Raw genomic sequence first — 20,026 nt, 5'->3', positions numbered from 1 at the left:
GGGGAAGGATCAGGATGAGGGAAGGCAGAAGGGTGGATAGACAAGGCATTTCTATGGCTGACAAGGCAGGTAGACTCCTCTCATTCCTTTCTCCTGAGACAGCAGACCCATGACCCATGGGAGAGCACAGGGAATGAAAGGGGACAGCTGATCTTCCATGCAGGCCTGGCCTCTGCTCTGCTATAGCACTGCAATTGACTGCCAGCCCCTCCTGGCACTGACTGGGTGAGCTTGGACAAGTGCCTCAACCTCTAGGAGCCTCATCTCTCAACCTGTAAAATGGGAGTCATCAAAGCAACCATGCCCAAGCTCGCTGGGAAGATTAAATGGGCAAATGCACAGAATACACTCAGAACAGTGCCCAGCACAAAACAAGTGCCCAACACGTGTTGACTTTCACGACCTCTGATGTCTATAAAGCATAATAACAATTCCTCGTGTGTGTTTAGCACTGTGTAATAATAATGGTTTCCAGTTTATGAAGCACCTTCCCGGAAGGCATCTGAGTTTATCTGCCCCTGAGCCTATGGGGGAGGTGGTGCTGTACTTTTCATTTTACAATGGAGGGAGATGACATGGCACACCAAGGCCATGTTGCTGGTCACAGCTTTGATCTGTTCCTTCTGTGTGGGTCCGGTTTTCCCACCTGATTAGAAACAAATGAAAATGCCCCTACCCACCAACACACATTGGATGCAGACACTTGCCAATCCTGCCTTCATCTAGCTCACAAAGGCTGCCCCAGGCACACCAGGGGGAGAAGATGTCACTGGGGTGTGTGTGTGTGTGTGTGTGTATCCCTGGGACTTGTGTGTGTGTGTGCATGTGCGTATATCCCTGGGATGTGTTTGTGCATGTGTGTGTGTCCCTGGGATGTGTGTGTGTGTATGTGTCCCTGGGACTTGTGTGTGTGCATGTGCATATACCCTGGGACGTGTGTGTGTGTCCCTGGGACGTGTGTGTGTGTGTGTCCCTGGGACATGTGTGTGTGTGTGTGTGTATGTGTATGTGTGTGTGTGTGTGTATCCCTGGGGGTTGTGTGTGTGTGCATGTGCGTATATCCCTGGGATGCGTTTGTGTATGTGTGTGTGTCCCTGGGATGTGTGTGTGTGTATGTGTCCCTGGGACTTGCGTGTGTGCATGTGCATATATCCCTGGGACGTGTGTGTGTGTGTGTGTGTGTATGTGTGTGTATCCCTGGGACATGTGTGTGTGTGTGTGAGTGTGTGTGTGTGAATCCTTGAAACTTAGGGCCTGAGTGGGGCAGATACATTGCAGGCATTTAATAAGGAGGCAAGAGAAAATGCCCAGTAAACTTAAAATGATGATTAATAAATTACTTATAGAAGATATACATTAAAGAGTTTTAAAAACTGTTAAAAAACACATTCACACCTAGGAGTGAAATTGCTGAGTCATATAATAATTCTGTTTTAACGTCTTGAGGAACTGGTAGACTGAACATCGAGAATATAGCTAATGCCACCGAATTGCAATCTTTAAAATGATTAAATGGTACCATTGATGTTATTTGTATTTTACCACAATAAAAAATATACATAGCACTTAATCTTTAGGAAGCTGATATTATTTTGTGAATTTAGAAACACAAATCTGTACTTCTATCACTTGGTGGATGTTATCAGGCCTGGCTGAACAGGGGGCTGGGGGTAGACAAGGCTGACCCTGAGCCATTCCTGTCTCCCCCAGTTTGGCTCCTGAAGCAATTTTTCCAAGATACCTCTCCTTTAGGTCCCACCTACTTGCTTCATCTGAATCGTAGCTGTTGGCTTCCTCCTCCTCCTCCTCTGGGGGTGGTGGCTGGCGGGCTGCAGCAGGCTGGGGGGCAGCTGCAGATGCTTGGGAATAGGGCCGGGAGGGGTGGCTCCCTCGGTCCTCTCTGGCTCCAACTGCTGGGTAGCCCCCAACTCCCCCAGTTCTCTCCTCTCGGGGTAGGGCAGTGGTCCCAGGGTCACTCGGAGCCACCTCTATAGGGAGATAAGGACAGGAAAGATGCAGCTGAGTCCCTGTTTCATAACAGCAGCATCTAGGGACATTTTCAAAAAATGCAGATTCCCAGGCCCCGCCCAGGATCAGTGGATTTGCAGCGGGGCCTTGCGAATCTGTGTTTGACAATAAGCCCCTCAAGCTGATTCAGATGTAAGCAAAACAGACCTCGTTGTGGTACAGATCAGTGATGTGGACTCTGGAGCCAGACAGCCTGCGTTTGAATCTTGGCTGTGTGACCTGGGGCAAATTACTTAATGTGTCAGAGACTCAGTTTCTTTATCTGTAAAACAGGAATTATAATATCTGAAGTTACCCAAATAGTCGTATTTGTTTAATGAATGATTATAGGTGCAGCACTTGAAACAGTGCCTAGTGCCTTAGAAAGGAAAAAATACCCTGTAGCTATCTATGATCGATACACATGATGGTGATGCATATTGATCATATATATTAGTAGTAATCACTGTCACTCAGTGTGGGCTTAGTATATCCCACGCAGCCCACCAAGGCTTTCTATGTATTAGTTTGTTTAATCCTGCCGACAACTCTGTGAGGTGGGTCCTGGTATCATTCCCATTTAATAAATAAGGAAACTGAGGCTCAGGGAGGTTAAGTAACTTGCCCAGGGTCCCACAGCCAGGACGTGAAGGGGCAGGGATTCAAACCCAGGTAGTCTATGCTCTGAACTATATGTGTTGGCATTTCTATCTATCTAATCTTAGTATGGATTGTCTAGAGTTTTAGACTCAGGTGGTGTTTAGATCTCACCAGACAGCTCTCAAGGTACAGGCTGAGTCAAGATCTGGCAGCTGCCTGCTCTCTCGGGAAGTAGAGGAGAGGGAGCCACTTGGGCAAGCTCAGAAGGAAGCAGATACTTGCCTGGCTTCTGATCTGGAAAGCGTCCTGCTGGCCCAGGACCCGGTCTGCTGCCTCCTGGGGTCCCTGAGCAGGGAGAAGAGAGCAAGAGAGAAGGAGCAGAGAGGGTGGCATCATTTGGGCATTCACCTTTTCCTTCTCATTTCACAGGTGTGGACACAGGCCCAAAGGCAGAAAGGTACCAGAGGTTGCAGGAACAGTCCCATTGGGAAGGGAGCTTTTGGATTTAGAAAGGCCTGGACCCAAGCTCCAGTTCTGTGGGAACCTCCTCTGTGAAATGGGGGTGCTGGTCCTCGAGGTGGGAAACACTGGTGAATGAGGCACCATCATTTCCTGCACTGGGTGGATAAGATGCTCCCCTCCCCCTCCTCCCATTCCCATCCAGCTTCTCAGCCCAGAGGATTATTCATTCTGAGGGTCTTAGAAGAGCTTAGGATTTAGTTGTGGCTGCAGCTTTGCAGAAAGCCCAGCATGCTCTGCAAGCAGGGATGGGAGGTATTGGGGTCACAGCTGAGTGACAGCCCAGGCAGGTGCCAGCAGGCGTGTAACAGGTACCTGGCTGCCCAGGCTGAAGTGGCGCTGGGCTCTGCACCGAGCCTGGGGCAGGTCTGGAGGCCTGGACTGAGTTGGCCCGTCTCAAACCTGCAGAGGAAAGAAAAGAAAACAGCCATTGTGTGTGTGTGTGTGTGTGTGTATGTGTGTGTGTGTGTGTGTGTGTGTCTCTCTCTCTCTCTCTCTCTCACACACACACACACACACACACACACACACACACACAGCGGGAAGGAGCCTGGGACCGCTCAGCCGGCGTAGAGTGAGCCCCTTGGACTTCCACTGGAGACAGCTCCTCACTCGCTCAGCTCTTTCTGACTCTTCTGCCTTCAGTGCGTTCTTTCCTCTCGATACTCAAACTCTGACAAGTCACAACAGCAGCACAGTTGTCAAAAAGCACAGGTTCTATAATCCTCCTTCCACCTGTGTGACCTTGCTCAAGTGACCTGTCCTCTCTAGGCCTCAGTTTCCTCACCTGGTATATGGGGATAATATCACCCAACTGATACAGCTGTGGGGAGATGCAATGATACAGGCAATGCTCAGAACAGTACTTGGCATGTACAAAAAACCCAACACATATCAGGTAGTGAAATTATTTTATTATTATTGAAAGAATATGTCGGCCGGGCGTGGTGGCTCACGCCTGTAATCCCAGCACTTTGGGAGACTGAGGCGGGCGGGTCACGAGGTCAAGAGCTTGAGACCATCCTGGCCATGGTGGAACCCCGTCTCTACTAAAAATACAAAAATTAGCCGGGCGTGGTGGCACGTGCCTGTGGTCCCAGCTACTCTGGAGGCTGAGGTGGAAGAATCACTTGAACCCAGGAGGAGGTTGCAGTGAGCCGAGATTGCGCCACTGCACTCCAGCCTGGAGACAGAGTAAGACTCCATCTCAAAAAAAAAAAAAAGAAAAGAAAAAGGAAGAATATGTCTCTATCTTCATATGGACTTGGCTTTGCTTTCCTGCTGTTTCCTATGTGGGCTGTGTGACCTTGGGCTGGTCACTCATTCTCTCTGAACCTTCGATGCCTCACGGAGGCAACAGCTCCATTTAACTCATAATAATAATAAATTAAGATTTATTCAGTGCTTACCATGTGCGAGGGACTTTACATGTAAGAACTTCTTCAATCTCTACACTAATAACTTCATGGGGTGGGGCCTTATTATCTCCATTTTACAGATGAGGAAACAGGCACAGAGCAGTTACTGAGCTCATCCAATGTCTCTTGGCTGGTTAGGGCAGAGCCGGGTTTGAACATCGGCGGTTGGTCTCCGGAGACTGTGCCAGTGTCCCTTACATGCTGTTGCTTCCCAGAGAGGGACTGAATTGAATGAGGTATGCAGCAGTTTCTGGTACCCAGAAGGTTTGATGTTCTGGGAAGAGTGTCCTGCCCTCTCTTATCTCACTGCGCTAGATGCCATCTTTCCTGAATCCAGCACTTTTGGCCGGATGGATGCTTGAATGCACATGACAGAGGACACTTTACTACCTTTGTCTGGGGTCTTACAAATCACCAAGTCTTGTCCCAGTTTCCTACATTGGCACTGCCATTTGTCTGTTCATTTGAGGCCATGTTCATTTGTACATTCATTCATCTGACAAGCATCCATTGAGCATCCACCAAGTGCTGAGCCCTGTGCTAAGATGAACAAAACACCATCTTATACCCTCCAGGAGTACACAGCCCAGTCACAGGAAGGAGACAGACACTGAAATGATGAGTTTACGAGGCCACAATAGCCAACAGTGATTGAGTTATCCAAATGCAACGGGCCTTGAACATCACCTCATGGGATCTTCACAGCTCAATGCCATGCATGGTATTGTGTTCCCCATTTTGCAGTTGAGGCAGTGGGGGGTTAAATATGCCCAAGGTCACATGACCAGGAAGCCCCCAAGAAAAGACTTCTGTCCAAGTCTATCTCAGATCTTGTTGAATGTGTAAATGATACCTGAAGCTTAGCAACAATAGAATAAGCTGCTCCATGAGGTAGGGAGTCACCCCTTACAGAGAGTAGGTGGGTGATAAAACCCCTTTTAGAGACTCTCTGAAGGGATTTCCACACTGTATGAGGGAGGACCCTGAGATTCCAGGATAAAGCCCTGAAACAGAGAGTTTGTTTTACTGAGCTGCTCGCAGTCCCTCAAGTATAACTAATAACAGAGCAGCTAGGAGCATCAGTTCTGCATGTGAGCTTCCTGGGTGAAACATCAGCCCTGCTATTACTTTTATGTGACTTTGAGCTTTTTTAAACCTCTCTTTGCCACATCTGTTAAGTGAGGATGACTGTAATAGTACCTACCCCAAAAGAACTGTTGTTTGGATCAATGATATCACCCATCAAAGGGTTTAATCACGTACCTGGCGGAGCAGGGGCTCAATAAAAGTTAAGTTGCTGTTATGATTATTAATTCAGATCTGCAAGGCTTTCAGAGCCTATAATCAACTAGGAATCAGTATAGGCTAAAAAACAAGGAGCAAGAGATAAAATTATGGTAAGTGCTTCAAATATTTGGAAACATAATAAATGAATGGAGAGAGACACGTCCCTGGTACTACCAGGGAGAGAGATTCAGGCTATAATGCTTTAGACAGTGATAAGCCCGGCATTAGGGCTGCATCTCACTACTCTGGGAGCTCAGAGAAGGTAGCAGCTAACCCAGCTCAAGGTGGAGCAGGTGGATGCTAGAAGCTAGAGAAAGGGAAACATTTACATTGACTCTTGAGGGACAGGGGATTCAAATCCGGTTCGGAAATGTCCCGTGACTGTCTTTGTCCTCAGAAGACAAAATAATATAGACATTAAAAGCAGGGTTTGATATGTAGAAATTAACTCAAAATGGATCAAAGACTGAAACATAAGGGCTAAAACTATAAAACTCTTAGAAGAAAACATAAAGGAAATTCTTCAAGACCTTAGATTACACAATGATTTCTTAGATATGACACTAAAAACACAGGCAAGAAAAAGAAAAGATAAACTGGGCCTTATCAAAATAAAAACCTTTTGTGCATCAAATGACACTATAAAAGAGACAAAAAACAACCCATGAAATGAGAGAAAAATGTGTAAATTCTATATCTGACAAGACATTAACAACCAGAATATACAAAGAACTTCTATGACTCAACAACAAAAGACAAACTATCAAATATAACATGTGTACAAAGAACTTGAATAGCTGTCTTCCCAAGGAAAATATATACAAATGGCCAAAAGCACATGAAAAGGTGCTCCACATCACTAATCATGAGGGAAATGCGAGTGAAAACCACGAGGAGATACCACTTCACACCCATTGGGATGACTATTATTAAAAACCAAACAAACCCAGAAAACAACAAATATTGATGAGGAAATGGAGAAATTAAAGCCCTACTACACCGTTGGGTGGAATCTAAAAATGTCGCAGCCACCATGAAAAACAGTATGGTGGCTCCTCAAACAATTAAACACAAAATTACCATGTGATTCAGCAACTTCACTTCTAGGTATATATTGAGAAGAATGGAATGCAATAGATATTTGTATGTCAGGCACACAGCAACATTATTTACAACAGTCAAAAGGCTGAAACAACCCAAACTCCCATTGATGGGTGAGTGGAATAAAATAAAATGTGGTATATATATATATATATATATATATGTAGCATATATATATAACATATATATACACACACACACACACCACTATATATGTATATATACATGTATATACATATATACCACTATATAGAGTCTGTATGCTATGTGTATATACACTATATGTATTAATATACAATATATACCATTTTACTATATACAGTCTATTATGTATATATGTACATTATATTATATGTGTATATATGTATTCTATATAAATGCACAATAGAATATTGTGTATTCTTAATTTAAGCTCAGTGTTCCATTATTGGAACGCTAAGCTTGTAGCAGTTATTTATATCCTACTGCTCAAAGTTATCACCAAGGTCTCATTTTTCACACAAAAAATTGCAACCTCCAGCATAAATGGGTTAAAAAGGAAAGAAATTCTGACACACACTACTACGCAGATGAACCTTGAAGACATTATGCTAGGTGAAATAAGCCAATCATGAAAGAATAAATTCTGTATGATTCTCCTGATATGTGGTACCTAGAGTAGTCAAAACCATAGATACAGAATCAAGAATACTGGTTACCAGGGGCTGGGCAGAGAGAAGAGCGTGGGGTCATTATTTAATGGATACAAAGTTTTAGTTTGTAATGACAAAAACGTTCTGCAGATGGATAGTGGCATGGTTGTGTAACCGTGTGAATATGCTTTACACCACTAAATTGTATACATGAAAATGGTTAAAATGGTAGATTTTATGTTATATATATTTTACAACAATTAAAAATGACTTTAAAAGGCATTGCCAATAGAAACTTAACCTCTGGAAGAGAATAGAAAAAGTACAGGCTTTGATGTTGGACATATATGGAATTAATTCTCATTTTAGCCAATTATCAGCTATGTGACCTAGGGCAAGTGGCTTCACCTCTCTGAGGCTCAGTTTCTCTATCTTGTAAAATGTGAACAACAGAAGTCTCATATGTGACTTTTGGAGTTGCAGCAAGGATTAAATGAGATAATACATGGAAAAGAGCTTGAGATGGCATTTGGCACATAGTAAACACCCTATAAATATTACATGATGCTGAGGATCCGAGAAATTCCTCTTTCTCTGTTCATCTGAACCATAGGTTCATTGCGGGGAGGGGTCTGGGCAGATGATGAAGCACAAGGTATGTTTGTGCCCAGCACTGTTGCCAATAAAGAGGATGTGAAGTGCTAACCTACACACACGCAATTCAGGAAGAGAAAGTCAGATGTCAACCTGGGACGCAAGTATTCAGCCAATGTGACTTAGCCACTTCCTGAATGAGAAATGAAGCTGCTCTGAGATCTTGGATAAGGGGTTATGAAAGAAAGATGTTCCAATATGGTAGAAATCTCCTTCAAAGTCCTGTGCTCAAGGACTCCTACCATTGGGCACTCTTGCCAAATAAACCCACCATGAGTGAGGCCAGAAATGTGAGGTACCCAATACAAGCACCTGTCAGTAACATCCTGGCCATGCTGACCTATGCCATATGCCCAGACAGCAGAGCCAAGGCAAGACTTGGAGAGATCTTTGAGAGTGAAGCATCCTTACTTTGTTCAAAGCCTAGGGGCATTTTCTCCCAGGGTTTTTATTTTTTGAGGTGGGGAGACAAAAAATCATGCTTTCTGACATATGGTATTACAGTAAGAAAAGGATCTAACCAAAATTACAGATGTCTAGAGCCAGAATTGTTTCTGAATCCTGTCTTTCCTCTGTCATAGACTAGAACCAGTATCTGGAATAGAACACAGCACATAGTAGGTGCTCAATAAGTGTTGCCTAAATAAATGAATAAAAACATTGTTCCTCTCATTCTTTCTGAGTCTCCCTATCCAGCGAGTTGTCTCTGGATCTGACCATCTTGCTCACCTGCTGGGCTCCGGCTGGAGTCTCCAGCACTACTGCTGTGGTCCCAGCTCTCTGAATCCCGGCTAGATGTGCTCATTCGTGCCTCGGAGGCCCTGCGCACAGGAGGCCCATAGCTTCCTCGCCCTGGAGCAGAGGCTGCATCGGGGCCTGAAAAGAAGAACATGAATTGGATGGCAAAGGGCATCAAGGGAATGAGGTGAATTCCTGTCTCAAGTTACAAAACAGAGTCAGCAGAACCTACCTGTCTTCTGACCTTGGCCCCTCCTATCCTCACTGTCACCTGGAGAAAGAAAACACAAATGATGAGGAGTAACAGTTTTCTGGTGTCTGGAAAACCAGCACTCAAGCCTACAAAGGGGTTCATTGACTATTGCCCAAGAACATTTAAAAAAATTAAAAGTCTTCCTCCCAACCTCCCCCGATCTAACTCCTGTTTACAATTTCACATTATTTCCTTTGCATGCACAAACACATATGAGCATACATAGGCTTTATAAAGAACAATCATGCTATAGAGCATTCTCAGCCTAGAAGAACCAGGAAGAAGGAATCTTTTAGTGGGGAAAACTGGGGACTCCTCAGGGATGCAATATATGCTGACAATTTGGTGATTCTCTGCAAGGAGTAGAAATTGCTCATGCCTTGTCAGGAAGAAAACATTTGCCGAATGCCTTTTAGGTGGCAGGCATTGTGCTAAGTACCTTGATAAGTTATCTTATGAGAAACACAGGTGGACACTTCAATATTTGAGATGTTCAACTATACCCTTCCTTTCAGAAGCACTGCCTGCACTCAATCTGGTATTGTCATTTAGTCCAGATTTTATCACTTAGTGTCAACCGAAATTATCGCAAGGGCTTTATCTGGTCATCCCTGGTGGCCTAATCCAACTAAAATGTATTTTTACTATTGCTTCTTTTTAAAATTTTTGCCATTTTGCTTCTCCCTCTTAATCATTTTAATAATTAATCATAATACTTGGATAACAGTGATAATGTCAACAGTAGCGATTTAGTAGCAGTAATTTTCTTTTACTACTTTCCTTCTATTCATCTTTCACTTTTAATTAGTCCAAGTCAGACTTGCTTACGGATAGTAGGAGAGATATCAGGGTCCAGGAAGGCTTCTCAGCAAGCCCAGTATTCTCCCAGGCTCCAGTGTGATCTTGGTGGTAAAAGTCACTCTAAGTTCCCAATTTTAATTTCTACCTCTTACACGCTAGATATACCACCAGGGATGACCACGATGCCTCTGGGCAGCTTGGAGTTGCTGGAGAGTTCCCTATGCCGCCCTCTTGATAAGGATTTATGGTGAACTATGAAGGAGATACAAGAGCCCTAGACCCAAGTCCAGAAGTGGATTGTCCAATAACTGGGTGAAACACAGACACGATGTCAGGACACCCCTCGGGTAGACCAGGTGGCCAAGATCTGTCCTTGGTCCTAAAAGAAGAACCTGCTTTGTCCTACCTCGAGTTGGAGCCCGGGCAGGGTGCCTGGGCTCAGGAGCAGGCTGCTCAGGGGCAGCAGGCTCACTGGCAGGCTCCTGGGGCTTGGTCTTCTTTATAGGCATAGGCTGTGGGAGGACCTGTTTGGGGAAGCCTTTGAAGAACCATGCTCCAGAACGCTTCCATACCTGGGGAGGAGAGACAGGGATTGAAGATGTGGCAGAAAAGCACTGCTGCTCTTACCTTCACGAGTGCCCATTTTTTTCTTTCCTCTTGTCCAAAGTACACTGACACAATAGCCAGCATGCTTCTCTTACTACTACAGAGCCCGACACAATTCATATTTATTCAGCCCACCCACCCTGAAAACTCAGTATAAAGGGCTTGAGTTTACCCATGTTATAGACGGAGAAAGTAGAATATCCAAAATGTTAAAGACTGGTCCAACAGTACACAGCCAGAGAATGGAAAAACAAGGGCTGACCTGCAAGTCTTCCATCCCTTAAATGTGGCATGCTCTTCACTACACTGGTTGTTATAAAGAGGGTGATCTACCTACAACTTCCCCAAGACCTCTGGCCTTTCTCCTGGTCCCGTGGGTCAGGACAGAGCAGCACACCCAGGGCAGTGTGTGAAACGTCTTCCACTGCCTCATCAGATTCATTCTCTACCCTGCTCTGTGCCCCAGGAGGCTGACCAGTATGGATGGCTCTAACTTGACTCCACCAAATAAACCATTACAACAAAGCCTCTTGAAAGCTTGGATTAATGAAGAGTTCTCTGGGCAAATAAAGAGTTTGTAGTAATGAGAAGGGTGGGACTATGGTGTTTATTTCCTTGGCTCCCCCCAGCCCCCTGCTAGTAGGACGGTGACTGCATTCCTGTTAGGCTACACCTATCTTCCAGTCTGGGAACCACTCCCTCCTCTATCCCTTCAGTCCTAGGAGGGGAAACAGCAACCTTGTTGTTGCTGGTGCTAGGGTAACTCACCATCCCTTGCTGATTTCTCTTAGCTCTGTCTGGACCTTTGTCAATATCACCTTTATCAAACCCTTGATTACCCTACTGAAGTGTGCCAATGCTTTCCTGCCAGGCCCCTGACCGATACTGAGGAGAACACGGTTTTTTAAACACGGTCTCAAAGGCAGAACTCTGCAGCAGTGGCTGGGGGGTGAAGAAATTGGGAGAAAGAGAAAGGACTTAATTGGAGTAAGACGAGTAAGAGGCAGGACTGGGGAAGAGAAGGATGCCACGGGAGAAAGAAAAAGAGGCAAAGTAAAGATAAATTGCAGAGAAAAAGGTGTGAAGATATGAGAAACAACAAGATGAAAAAAGGGAGAAAAGGGCAGTAAGGATTAGAGGAAGAAAAGGGCTCAAACAAGAGGACGGTGTGAGGAAAGAATAAAATGGAAATAAGAAATGAAATAGAAACAAAAAGTGTTAGGAGAGGAAGATCCATAAGGCAAGAAACAGGAACAAAGAAAGAACAGAGGCCAGAGGGCAATGAACAGAGAGGGAAGAAGAGAGGGTGGAAAGGAAGAAAAAATCACAGAAGCAGAGGAGAAAAGAAATTCCTCCAAATACTCTGAGGTTGTTCGGTCCACATTCACTGCTGAGCCAGGTCCTTTCCTACCAACCTCTTAAGACACCTCTTAAGCTGGCCAAGAAAGGAGGGTGATCTAGGAGCCAGATGGAGCCAGGGCACTCACCTCCCTCTGCTCGATGCAGATTTTGCAGAGCCACACAGAATGCAGGCGGTTGTTGGTCTCCACTCCACACTTGGTGCAGACGTTCTGCGGTTGAAACACAGCCAACACACTCAGATGAGCCATGTGCATGGGAGGCACAGCAATGTATCCCCCCACTTTCTCTTGGTGGATATAAAGAGGAAGAACTTTCCTCCATTTGTCACACTTCCTTCCACAAGCAAGGCCAGTTAGAATAAAGTTCCAATTTGAGTCTTATTTCCAGTAACAAGAACTGAAGTCATTCCCAGCACTGGATGAAGGAATTCTCTAAGTGTCCCTGTGGGATCTGAATTTTCATCATCCACAAAGGGGAGTCATTGACATAATTTTTTCTGAAGAGGAATGGCCATATATCCATTTTGTGTCTTAATGTATTTTCTCTTTATTTCCAAAATGGATCTGCGACAACCTAGACTATGACTAGTTTAACTCCCCAAGGGAAGGAAGATAGCTAAGCAAGTGCCATGGCTGTGTGATGGAACACTGCTCTTCATTGAATTGCCTGGAAGTTAAGGCAATTAGGAAAACTCGATGGGTCACAAAATTCTCACTATTGAGTTGACTGGCAAGTTTTTCAGAATAAACTTTGCCAATATTTCATTCTACATGTGAAATGGGACATCAAGCTGGAGATGATGGCATTGTAGATGTCTCCAGCTGCGTTGTCCAGCTGAACCCTTGGAGTTCAGCAGATCCCAACTGAACTGCTGTATCTCTGCTCCAACACTGTCAAGTACAGAAAGTTTAAGGAAAGGTTAGAGGCTGAACAGAGTTCAGGAAGACTGTTCTTTGAGAAAAAATGCTCTGGAAGCTGAAAGATTCTAACTTGGCTGGATAGAGGCTTTCTAAGTTTCTTGTATCATAACACAAGATACAAGAATGCCGAAAGCATTCTACATAAACACATGCATAAATATGTGCTGAGCGTGCTCTCTAAACTGACACATATAACTTGCTAAGGTACAACCAGGATACCTGCAGACCCAATCATAGCTCATGTCCTGTCACAGCCTCCCAAGTTCACCCTGGATGAACCTCAGCTCTAAAGGACAGAAGGATCAGAGTGGCTTCCAGGGAGAAACCAGGATCAGGATTGCCTTGGAAGGCAGTAGGGCATGCAAGCATCCCAGAAAAAATCATACACAGGCAAATGATCTTCAGGATCCAAGCTCCACCCCCAAGACCTAGTGACCCCTACAGCTGGAACCTAGGACTTTCCCCTCTGCAGGTGCTACACAGAGAAGAAGGGAGAAGAGGATGATGGTACCTTTTTACAGTCCTCACATACTACGCAGGCAGAGCCCAGCATCCCCAGCTGTTCTCCACACAGTATGCAGCGGTTCACCCCATCCCCAGCCACGTTCTTCCTCATGTTTTCCAGGCGGTCCACCAGGCGCCTGGAAGCAGAGACAAGGTAAGTAAGAACTTTGTAGGACTGGGAGCCACCAGCATACCCCACAGTGTCAGGATGACGGTCTTCACCTTCTTTGAGCCATATGCTCTCGTGCATCTGACGACAGTTGTGAACTCTTCCCCAGAAAAAGGCACAGGCATGTAAAATTCTGACACATTTCAGAATACCAAAGACCCCCTCTCACACCCCTCAAAATCCCATCTGTTCTACTGACTTCAGATGAAGAACCTTACCTAGTCCTTTATCCCCTGTCACCTCCTCCCAGAAACTGCCTTCTGAACTCTAGATCTATTTATCTGTCTCCTGCTGCCTTCACTTGGATGCCTTCACAGGCATCTCAAACTTATGCTTTCAAACTTAACTTTTCATTTTGGCTGCTCTCCACCCCCAGCTCCAGCAAACCTGCTTCCCTCTTGGGAAATGTCACCTCTCTCTACATACTTTCTCAAACCAGAATCCCTGGGCGGGGAGTCTTCCTTGACTCCCTCCGCTCCTGACATTCAATGACCCAACCAAATTCTTGGGCCCCAACCCAGCCCAATGGAATGAGAAATTCTGCCCCCAAATTGTCAAGTGCAGACAGTTTAGGGAAAGGGTAGAGGGTGAACAGAGCTCAGAAAGACCCCTGTTTGGAAACGAATGCCCTGGAAACTAAATGATTCTAATTTGGCTGGATAGAGGTCCAGCAATCTGTGTTTTAACGAGTCCTCCAGGGTATCCTTGGTGCATGCTCAAGTATGTCTTTGAGACTCAGTGCTCTCGTTACACTGATCCTTCAGTTTCAGTTCTGTCTGCCTCAGCAGCAGAGCACATTCAGTTCCTCATGCCTGGAACAAACACACACATTTGTGATTTCTCTGTCTCTCTCTGTTGCAAACACAGACACACTTTCATATTTTCCCTGGCTAGGGTGTCCTCTGCTTTAGAATAGCCTTCCCTCTTGAGAGCCTCCTCTGACAACCAATTTTATTCACTCTCCTAGCAACCTTGTACTTCCTCATAGCGCTTGTCACCTTTGGAATTAACCACAGAGATTATCTGTATTAAGTAATCAGCTGATTGTTAAACAGTCTCCAGTTTGTCACAGGACTATGAGTTCCCCTGTCCCAGGCACACTGTCTGTCTTATTCCCTGCTGTGTGCCCAGTGCTGGATCAGCGCCTAGGCTGTAGTGGGGATTTGCACATGCTGGTTGAATCAATGAATGAACGAATGAATGAGAGCATCTCACTCCCTACACGTGTATCTAACAAAAGTAAGATGCATTGAGCATCAAGTCATGCGTAATAACAGCTTACACTTTGGTGGTGCTCACTATATGCTCAGCATGGCATGAGGTACACTGACACCCACTTCCAGGAGGCAGGTACTACTATCATGCAATTTTACAGGTAAAGAAAGTGGCACGGGGAAGTTAAATGACGTACCCAAGGTCACACAGCTAGGAAGTAGCAGAGCCAAAACTAGAACCCATAGCTTGGCATGGCGGCTCATGCCTGTAATCCTAACACTTTGGGCAGTCAAGTTGGGTAGATGACCTGAGGCCAGGAGTTTGAGACCAGCCTGGCCAACATGGCAAAACCCCATGTCTACTAAAAATACAAAAAAAAAAAAAAAGGCTGGGCATGGTCGTATGCCTCTGTAGTTCCAGCTACTCAAGAGGCTGAGGCAGGAGAATTGCTTGAATCTGGAAGGCAAAGGTTGCAGTGAGCTGAGATCATGCCACTGCACTCCAGCCTGGGTGACAGAGCCAGACTCCATCTCAAAAAACAACAACAAAATCCTACAACCCACGTTTCATATGCATCACCCTAGCACTTCTCAAGTTTAATGTGCACGCAGACGACACGGGGATCTGTTGAAATGCAGATTCAAAACACCAGGTCTGAGGTGGGGCCTGAGGTGCTACATTTCTAAAAAGTTCCCAGGTGGTACCATATGATGCCACTGGTTTCAGGCCACACTCTGAATGACAACTGTGGCCTCCTGTTTCCACTTCAAGTTTTGTTTTTTTTCTGTCACTTCCCACCAGCTTGAAGTCATCTCCTTGCCCTTCCATCAAATGAGGGCTCCTTCTAGACACAAAGCCAGTGAACCCAGATAGCACTGGACCCCACCCACCTCTCCATGGGTGGGGAGAGCCAATGGGAGGGGACTTGGGCATCACAGCACCCAGAGGGCCCCTGGTAGCCTTCCCTGGTAGACACCTAATGCTTACTCTCCCCATGGCCCTCATCGTTCCTGCCACACTCTCAGAGTGCTCCGACTTACAATGCTATAAAAAGCAGCTTCTCCCTTTTGTGTTCCATTCAAGCGAGGTGCTGCCCCACCCCAGGAAGAGTCAAAGGCAGCCTGCACGCTCTGGAGCCTCCGCTGTGACCCAGATTGCACAGAATCACTTGAGGAGGTACAGTGTGCAGAGCTGAAGGCAGCACGCTCTTCTCGATTCTTCCTCATCTTCCCCCCACCCACCCTGTCCTCCCTAGAGGTTATTTCTATAGGATGATGGGAGTGGGCAGGAACCAGAAACAAGCTCCCAATCCCTGGTCTCAGAACTCCTGTAATAACAGTAACACACTCCAGTATTTACTGAGCACTTACTATGTGCCAGGCACAGATTTGTTTTTTAATTTTATTTTCTTATTGTATTTATGTATTACTATTATTATTTTTAGAGATGGGGCCTTGCTCTGTCACCCAGGTCAGAGTGCAATGGTGTGATCACAGCTTACTGCAGCACTAACCTCCTGACCTCAAGTGGTCCTCCTGCCTCAGCCTCCCATGTTGCTGGAAACACAGGCATGCGCCACTATGCTCAGCTAATTTTTTTGAGACAGCGTCTCACTCTGTGGCCCAGGCTGGAGTGTGATGGTGCGATCTTGCATGCCTGGCTAATTTTTTAAAAATTCCTTTTTGTAGAGATGAGGTCTCACTATGTTGCTCAGGCTGGTCTCAAACTCACATTCTCAAATAATTTTCCTGCCATAGCCACCCAAAGCCTTGGGATTACAGACGGCTAGAAGCTAAGGACTCCTTTTGTTTCCATTTACTACATGAGAAAACTGAAATACTGAAAGGTTAAGTGGTTCATGCCAGTTACATAGCTAAGCAGTAGTGAAAGCTGGAACTGAGACCCAGGCCATCCAGCTCCCAAGTCCCCATTCTCAGCTGCTATACCATACAGCCACATGCCACGTAGAACCATGGGGATCGCCTTGAACAGTGCAGCCTCCACCCTGCTCAATTTCCCTGCCTTTTCCTCACCAAGGGCCCCTCAATCATTAGCAAGTGCCAAGCTGCACATATGCAGTCACTCTGGCTGGTTCCAGCCCATCTAACTCTTACTGCCTGAGGTTAGGACAAGATACCCACCCGATGCTTCACCACTGTGTTTCCCCAAAGAACCTTCAACATATAGTTGACAAATATGGATTTTAGCCCTGGCTTTTGCCTCTCTGGACTTCAGTTTCCTCATCTGGAAAATAGGAGGCATTGGGTTGCATTGGTGGTTGTCACACTGTGCTTCATGGTACCCCAAGCATTTCATAGAGCCAGTTTAGGGGCCTCTGTGGCAGCATGGTGGGAGAAAATTTAAGGGGTTACCAAACCTCATTCCATACAGAGCATGTCTGCTTTTATCTCTTACATTCGTTTGGACGGTTGAATTAGATTTCCTTTAGAAAGTTGGTCCCAGAGTTTTAAAAAAACAGTTTGAAAATGACTACAGTTGATAAACCTCAGGATGCCTTTCAATGCCATAAAATTATACAATGTTATGAGATAATGAGGTAGGCTAATGGGGACAGGGGATGGCAGTTACATGGGGACATTTTTCTTATACACATTTGCTCCCAACTATTTTCATCTTCATCCACTGCCTTAGTCAGAAAATAGCTTTTGTCCTTCTCACTCCACCATTGGGGGTCTCAGAGCACAGAGAGAGTGGGCCGCTTGCGTGGGTCACTCAGCCACAGCTAGAATCTAGTTCTCTGCTTCAGTCAATCATCTTTGCTTTCCATGAATTCCCACAGCCTCCTGCCTCATGTCGAGCTTTGCCAAAGCAGCTCAGGAACAGGGCGTGGGACAGATCCAATTCTAAACCACAGTGTGCTTTAAGGAAACTTAAAAGGGTTTTCTGCCTCTTCCTGGAAAATGAAGGCTATGGATTTGCCCCGTCACTTGCAAACCCACACTGTGGCCTCCCCACCTAATGCCTGCTTCACCATTGACTCCTGGACGCCAAAAGGCCCCATAAACACATGTTATTCAGAGAGTGTCTCATTAGCTCCTATCAGCAGCAGCAAATGACACAGACATGCAAGAGAGTTGAGATCATTACTCAACTGTCTCAGCTCAGGGAACCTTGTTATTCATGAATTCAGTACAGACCAATAAAAAGGATGCATATGAGATGGGGACACACAGATCTTCCTTCTCCTTCAGAAGACTGGGAATGAGCAGGGAGCTCCCTGCAGCCTGCCTGTTAGGACACCCTGCTGCCCCAAATGCTGGAGCCACAACATGGAAGACCCCAACAGCCTAAGATTTTACATAAGGAAATAAAACTTTGCAAGAAGTCAAGCCCAAATTGGGTCATGGTGGACCATGCATCACAAATGGGTCTTTATCCTGGTAATAAAACATTTCAGCATCTTCACCTGAGAAGAAAGATGTGTTTTTACCAGTCTTGGCAGAGAAGCCCTAGATGTGTATGGGAGATGCTCTCTACCTTCACTGCATGTCAAGCAGCCAGCATTAAGAAAAATGCAAGTACCTGGCCAAGACTCTAAACCTCAGCTATGGATCTAATATAGCCTGGATATCAGTATTTAAGCATGAAGTCCTGTTGAGAGCCAGGGCATGGGGGAATGTTCCCAAAATGTATGGGACATCAAGATCACCTGGGGAGAATGTTCAATATTCAGAGAATAATTCTATAGGGTTGGGGGAGGCCTAGGAGGCTGCATTTTAAAGTGGCTCCCTGTTTGAGTCTGCTAGTGAATTCCTGGCTACACTTTAAGAAATAGGAAAGGAGGTGGTGAGGCACATCCCATGGGAATATGCTCTTCTTACTGTGTTAAGTAGGAAAAAAAAATAACTTGGGGTGCAGGATTGTGAACAGGGTGTGAGTTTGGGTTTAAAACGCGCTCACCTGAATATCTCCATTGTGTGCACTCAAGTCTGTATATATGCATCAAGAAGGAAGCACATCAAGATAGTCACAGTGGTTATCCCCAGGTGGTGAGGGGTGAGGGGTAATTTTACTCCCCTCTTTAATGCACCCAACTAGTTGGACTCCTCTATACTTTCTTAAAATGAAAATGTATTACTTCTACATCAGAGAAGAAAGTGCATTTTTGAAGATGGAGATCATGTGGCCAAGAGTTAAAAGACATGGGTTTGATTCCTACCTTTTATCCAGTCAATAACCTCAAAAAACTCAATTCTAATAAGAGGGTTTAGATGAGATGCACCTCACGTTTCCTCTCACAAGCAGCATTCTGGATCCTCAGATCCTGAGACTGAAACATTGAGATTTATCCTCCTCCTCCTTCTTGTGTTTTTTTTTTTGAAATGAAGGACTTGTGATGGCTGGGAGTAGACCCTCTCTGCATTAGCCGCCTGGTGTTATTTGCCTGCCTGGCTTTGTTGACCTACCTAATGTCTCCATCCCCTTCTCCCATATTAAGTGCCCAATTGGCTGAACCCTGTAAGTGGCTGACACTCGCTACTATGTCTTTACATGCCTGATTAACTTTATGATGACTACTCACACCTGGCATCCTGGGAACATCCATCACCAGGCTGGGTGCTTAAGGTAAGCTGTTGGTTCCTCATTGAAGTCAGGTGGGCACATCCCATTTCCCAGGATGCTCCCAGAGGCACCAGAAGGAGTATGTCCCCTCCTCTAGGCACCAATGGATGGCCTCTGGAGGTGGTGGGAAGCAAGTTCCCAACTTGGTCTGACCTTACCATCTAAATGGAGGCAGACGGGCTATTCATTCACTCGACAAACACTTATAGAGCACCTACTATGTGCCGAGTAGACAGTGAGGATCCAACAGTAGCCAAACAATGAGATCCCTGCCCTTATGGAGCTGGCATTCAAGTGAGAGATCAGACATTGTTTTAAAAACCACGCAAATTGCCATAATCATCTTAAGTACCCTGAAGGACAAGTATGAGCAGCTGTGAGAACTCACAAAAGAAGGACAGGAACAGTCAGGATGGGTCCTCAGAGGAAACCAGGGAACAGCACGTGCGACGGAAGTGAGAGGTGCTCAGCATGGCTGGGAGGCTGAATGGTGGGAGATGAGGCTGGAGAGATGGCAGGGAGCACTCCATGCAGGGTCTTGTGTTGAAGGGTGATGGGGTAACACGCAAGGGCTTTCAGTGGAGGAGACTCAACTTCCCTCTCCCCTGTTTTTTTGAGACAGGGTCTGCCTCTGTCACGCTGGCTGGAGTGCAGTG

At 45.6% G+C, this 20,026-nt stretch overlaps 1 protein-coding gene across 17 annotated transcripts in view; it reads right to left on the bottom strand.

The window, feature by feature from the left end:
* Window positions 1–20,026, bottom strand: part of RPH3A (rabphilin 3A) — a 341,396-nt gene that overhangs the window by 25,532 nt on the left and 295,838 nt on the right. For all 17 annotated transcript variants that reach the window (XM_078337362.1, XM_078337365.1, XM_078337364.1 and 14 more), the window contains 8 exons: window positions 13,410–13,539; window positions 12,104–12,187; window positions 10,417–10,582; window positions 9,189–9,227; window positions 8,948–9,094; window positions 3,442–3,528; window positions 2,890–2,952; window positions 1,764–1,988 (listed from right to left, as the gene is read on the bottom strand). In XM_078337362.1, the coding sequence (XP_078193488.1) occupies window positions 1,764–1,988; window positions 2,890–2,952; window positions 3,442–3,528; window positions 8,948–9,094; window positions 9,189–9,227; window positions 10,417–10,582; window positions 12,104–12,187; window positions 13,410–13,539 (941 nt within the window). The remainder of the gene's footprint in view (window positions 1–1,763; window positions 1,989–2,889; window positions 2,953–3,441; window positions 3,529–8,947; window positions 9,095–9,188; window positions 9,228–10,416; window positions 10,583–12,103; window positions 12,188–13,409; window positions 13,540–20,026) is intronic.

Source organism: Callithrix jacchus, chromosome 9 (genome assembly GCF_049354715.1).
Source record: "Callithrix jacchus isolate 240 chromosome 9, calJac240_pri, whole genome shotgun sequence".
In the NCBI taxonomy this organism is placed as follows: Eukaryota; Metazoa; Chordata; class Mammalia; order Primates; family Cebidae; genus Callithrix; species Callithrix jacchus.
Note: the sequence above shows the minus strand (reverse complement) of the source record. Positions and strands in the feature narration are given on the sequence as shown.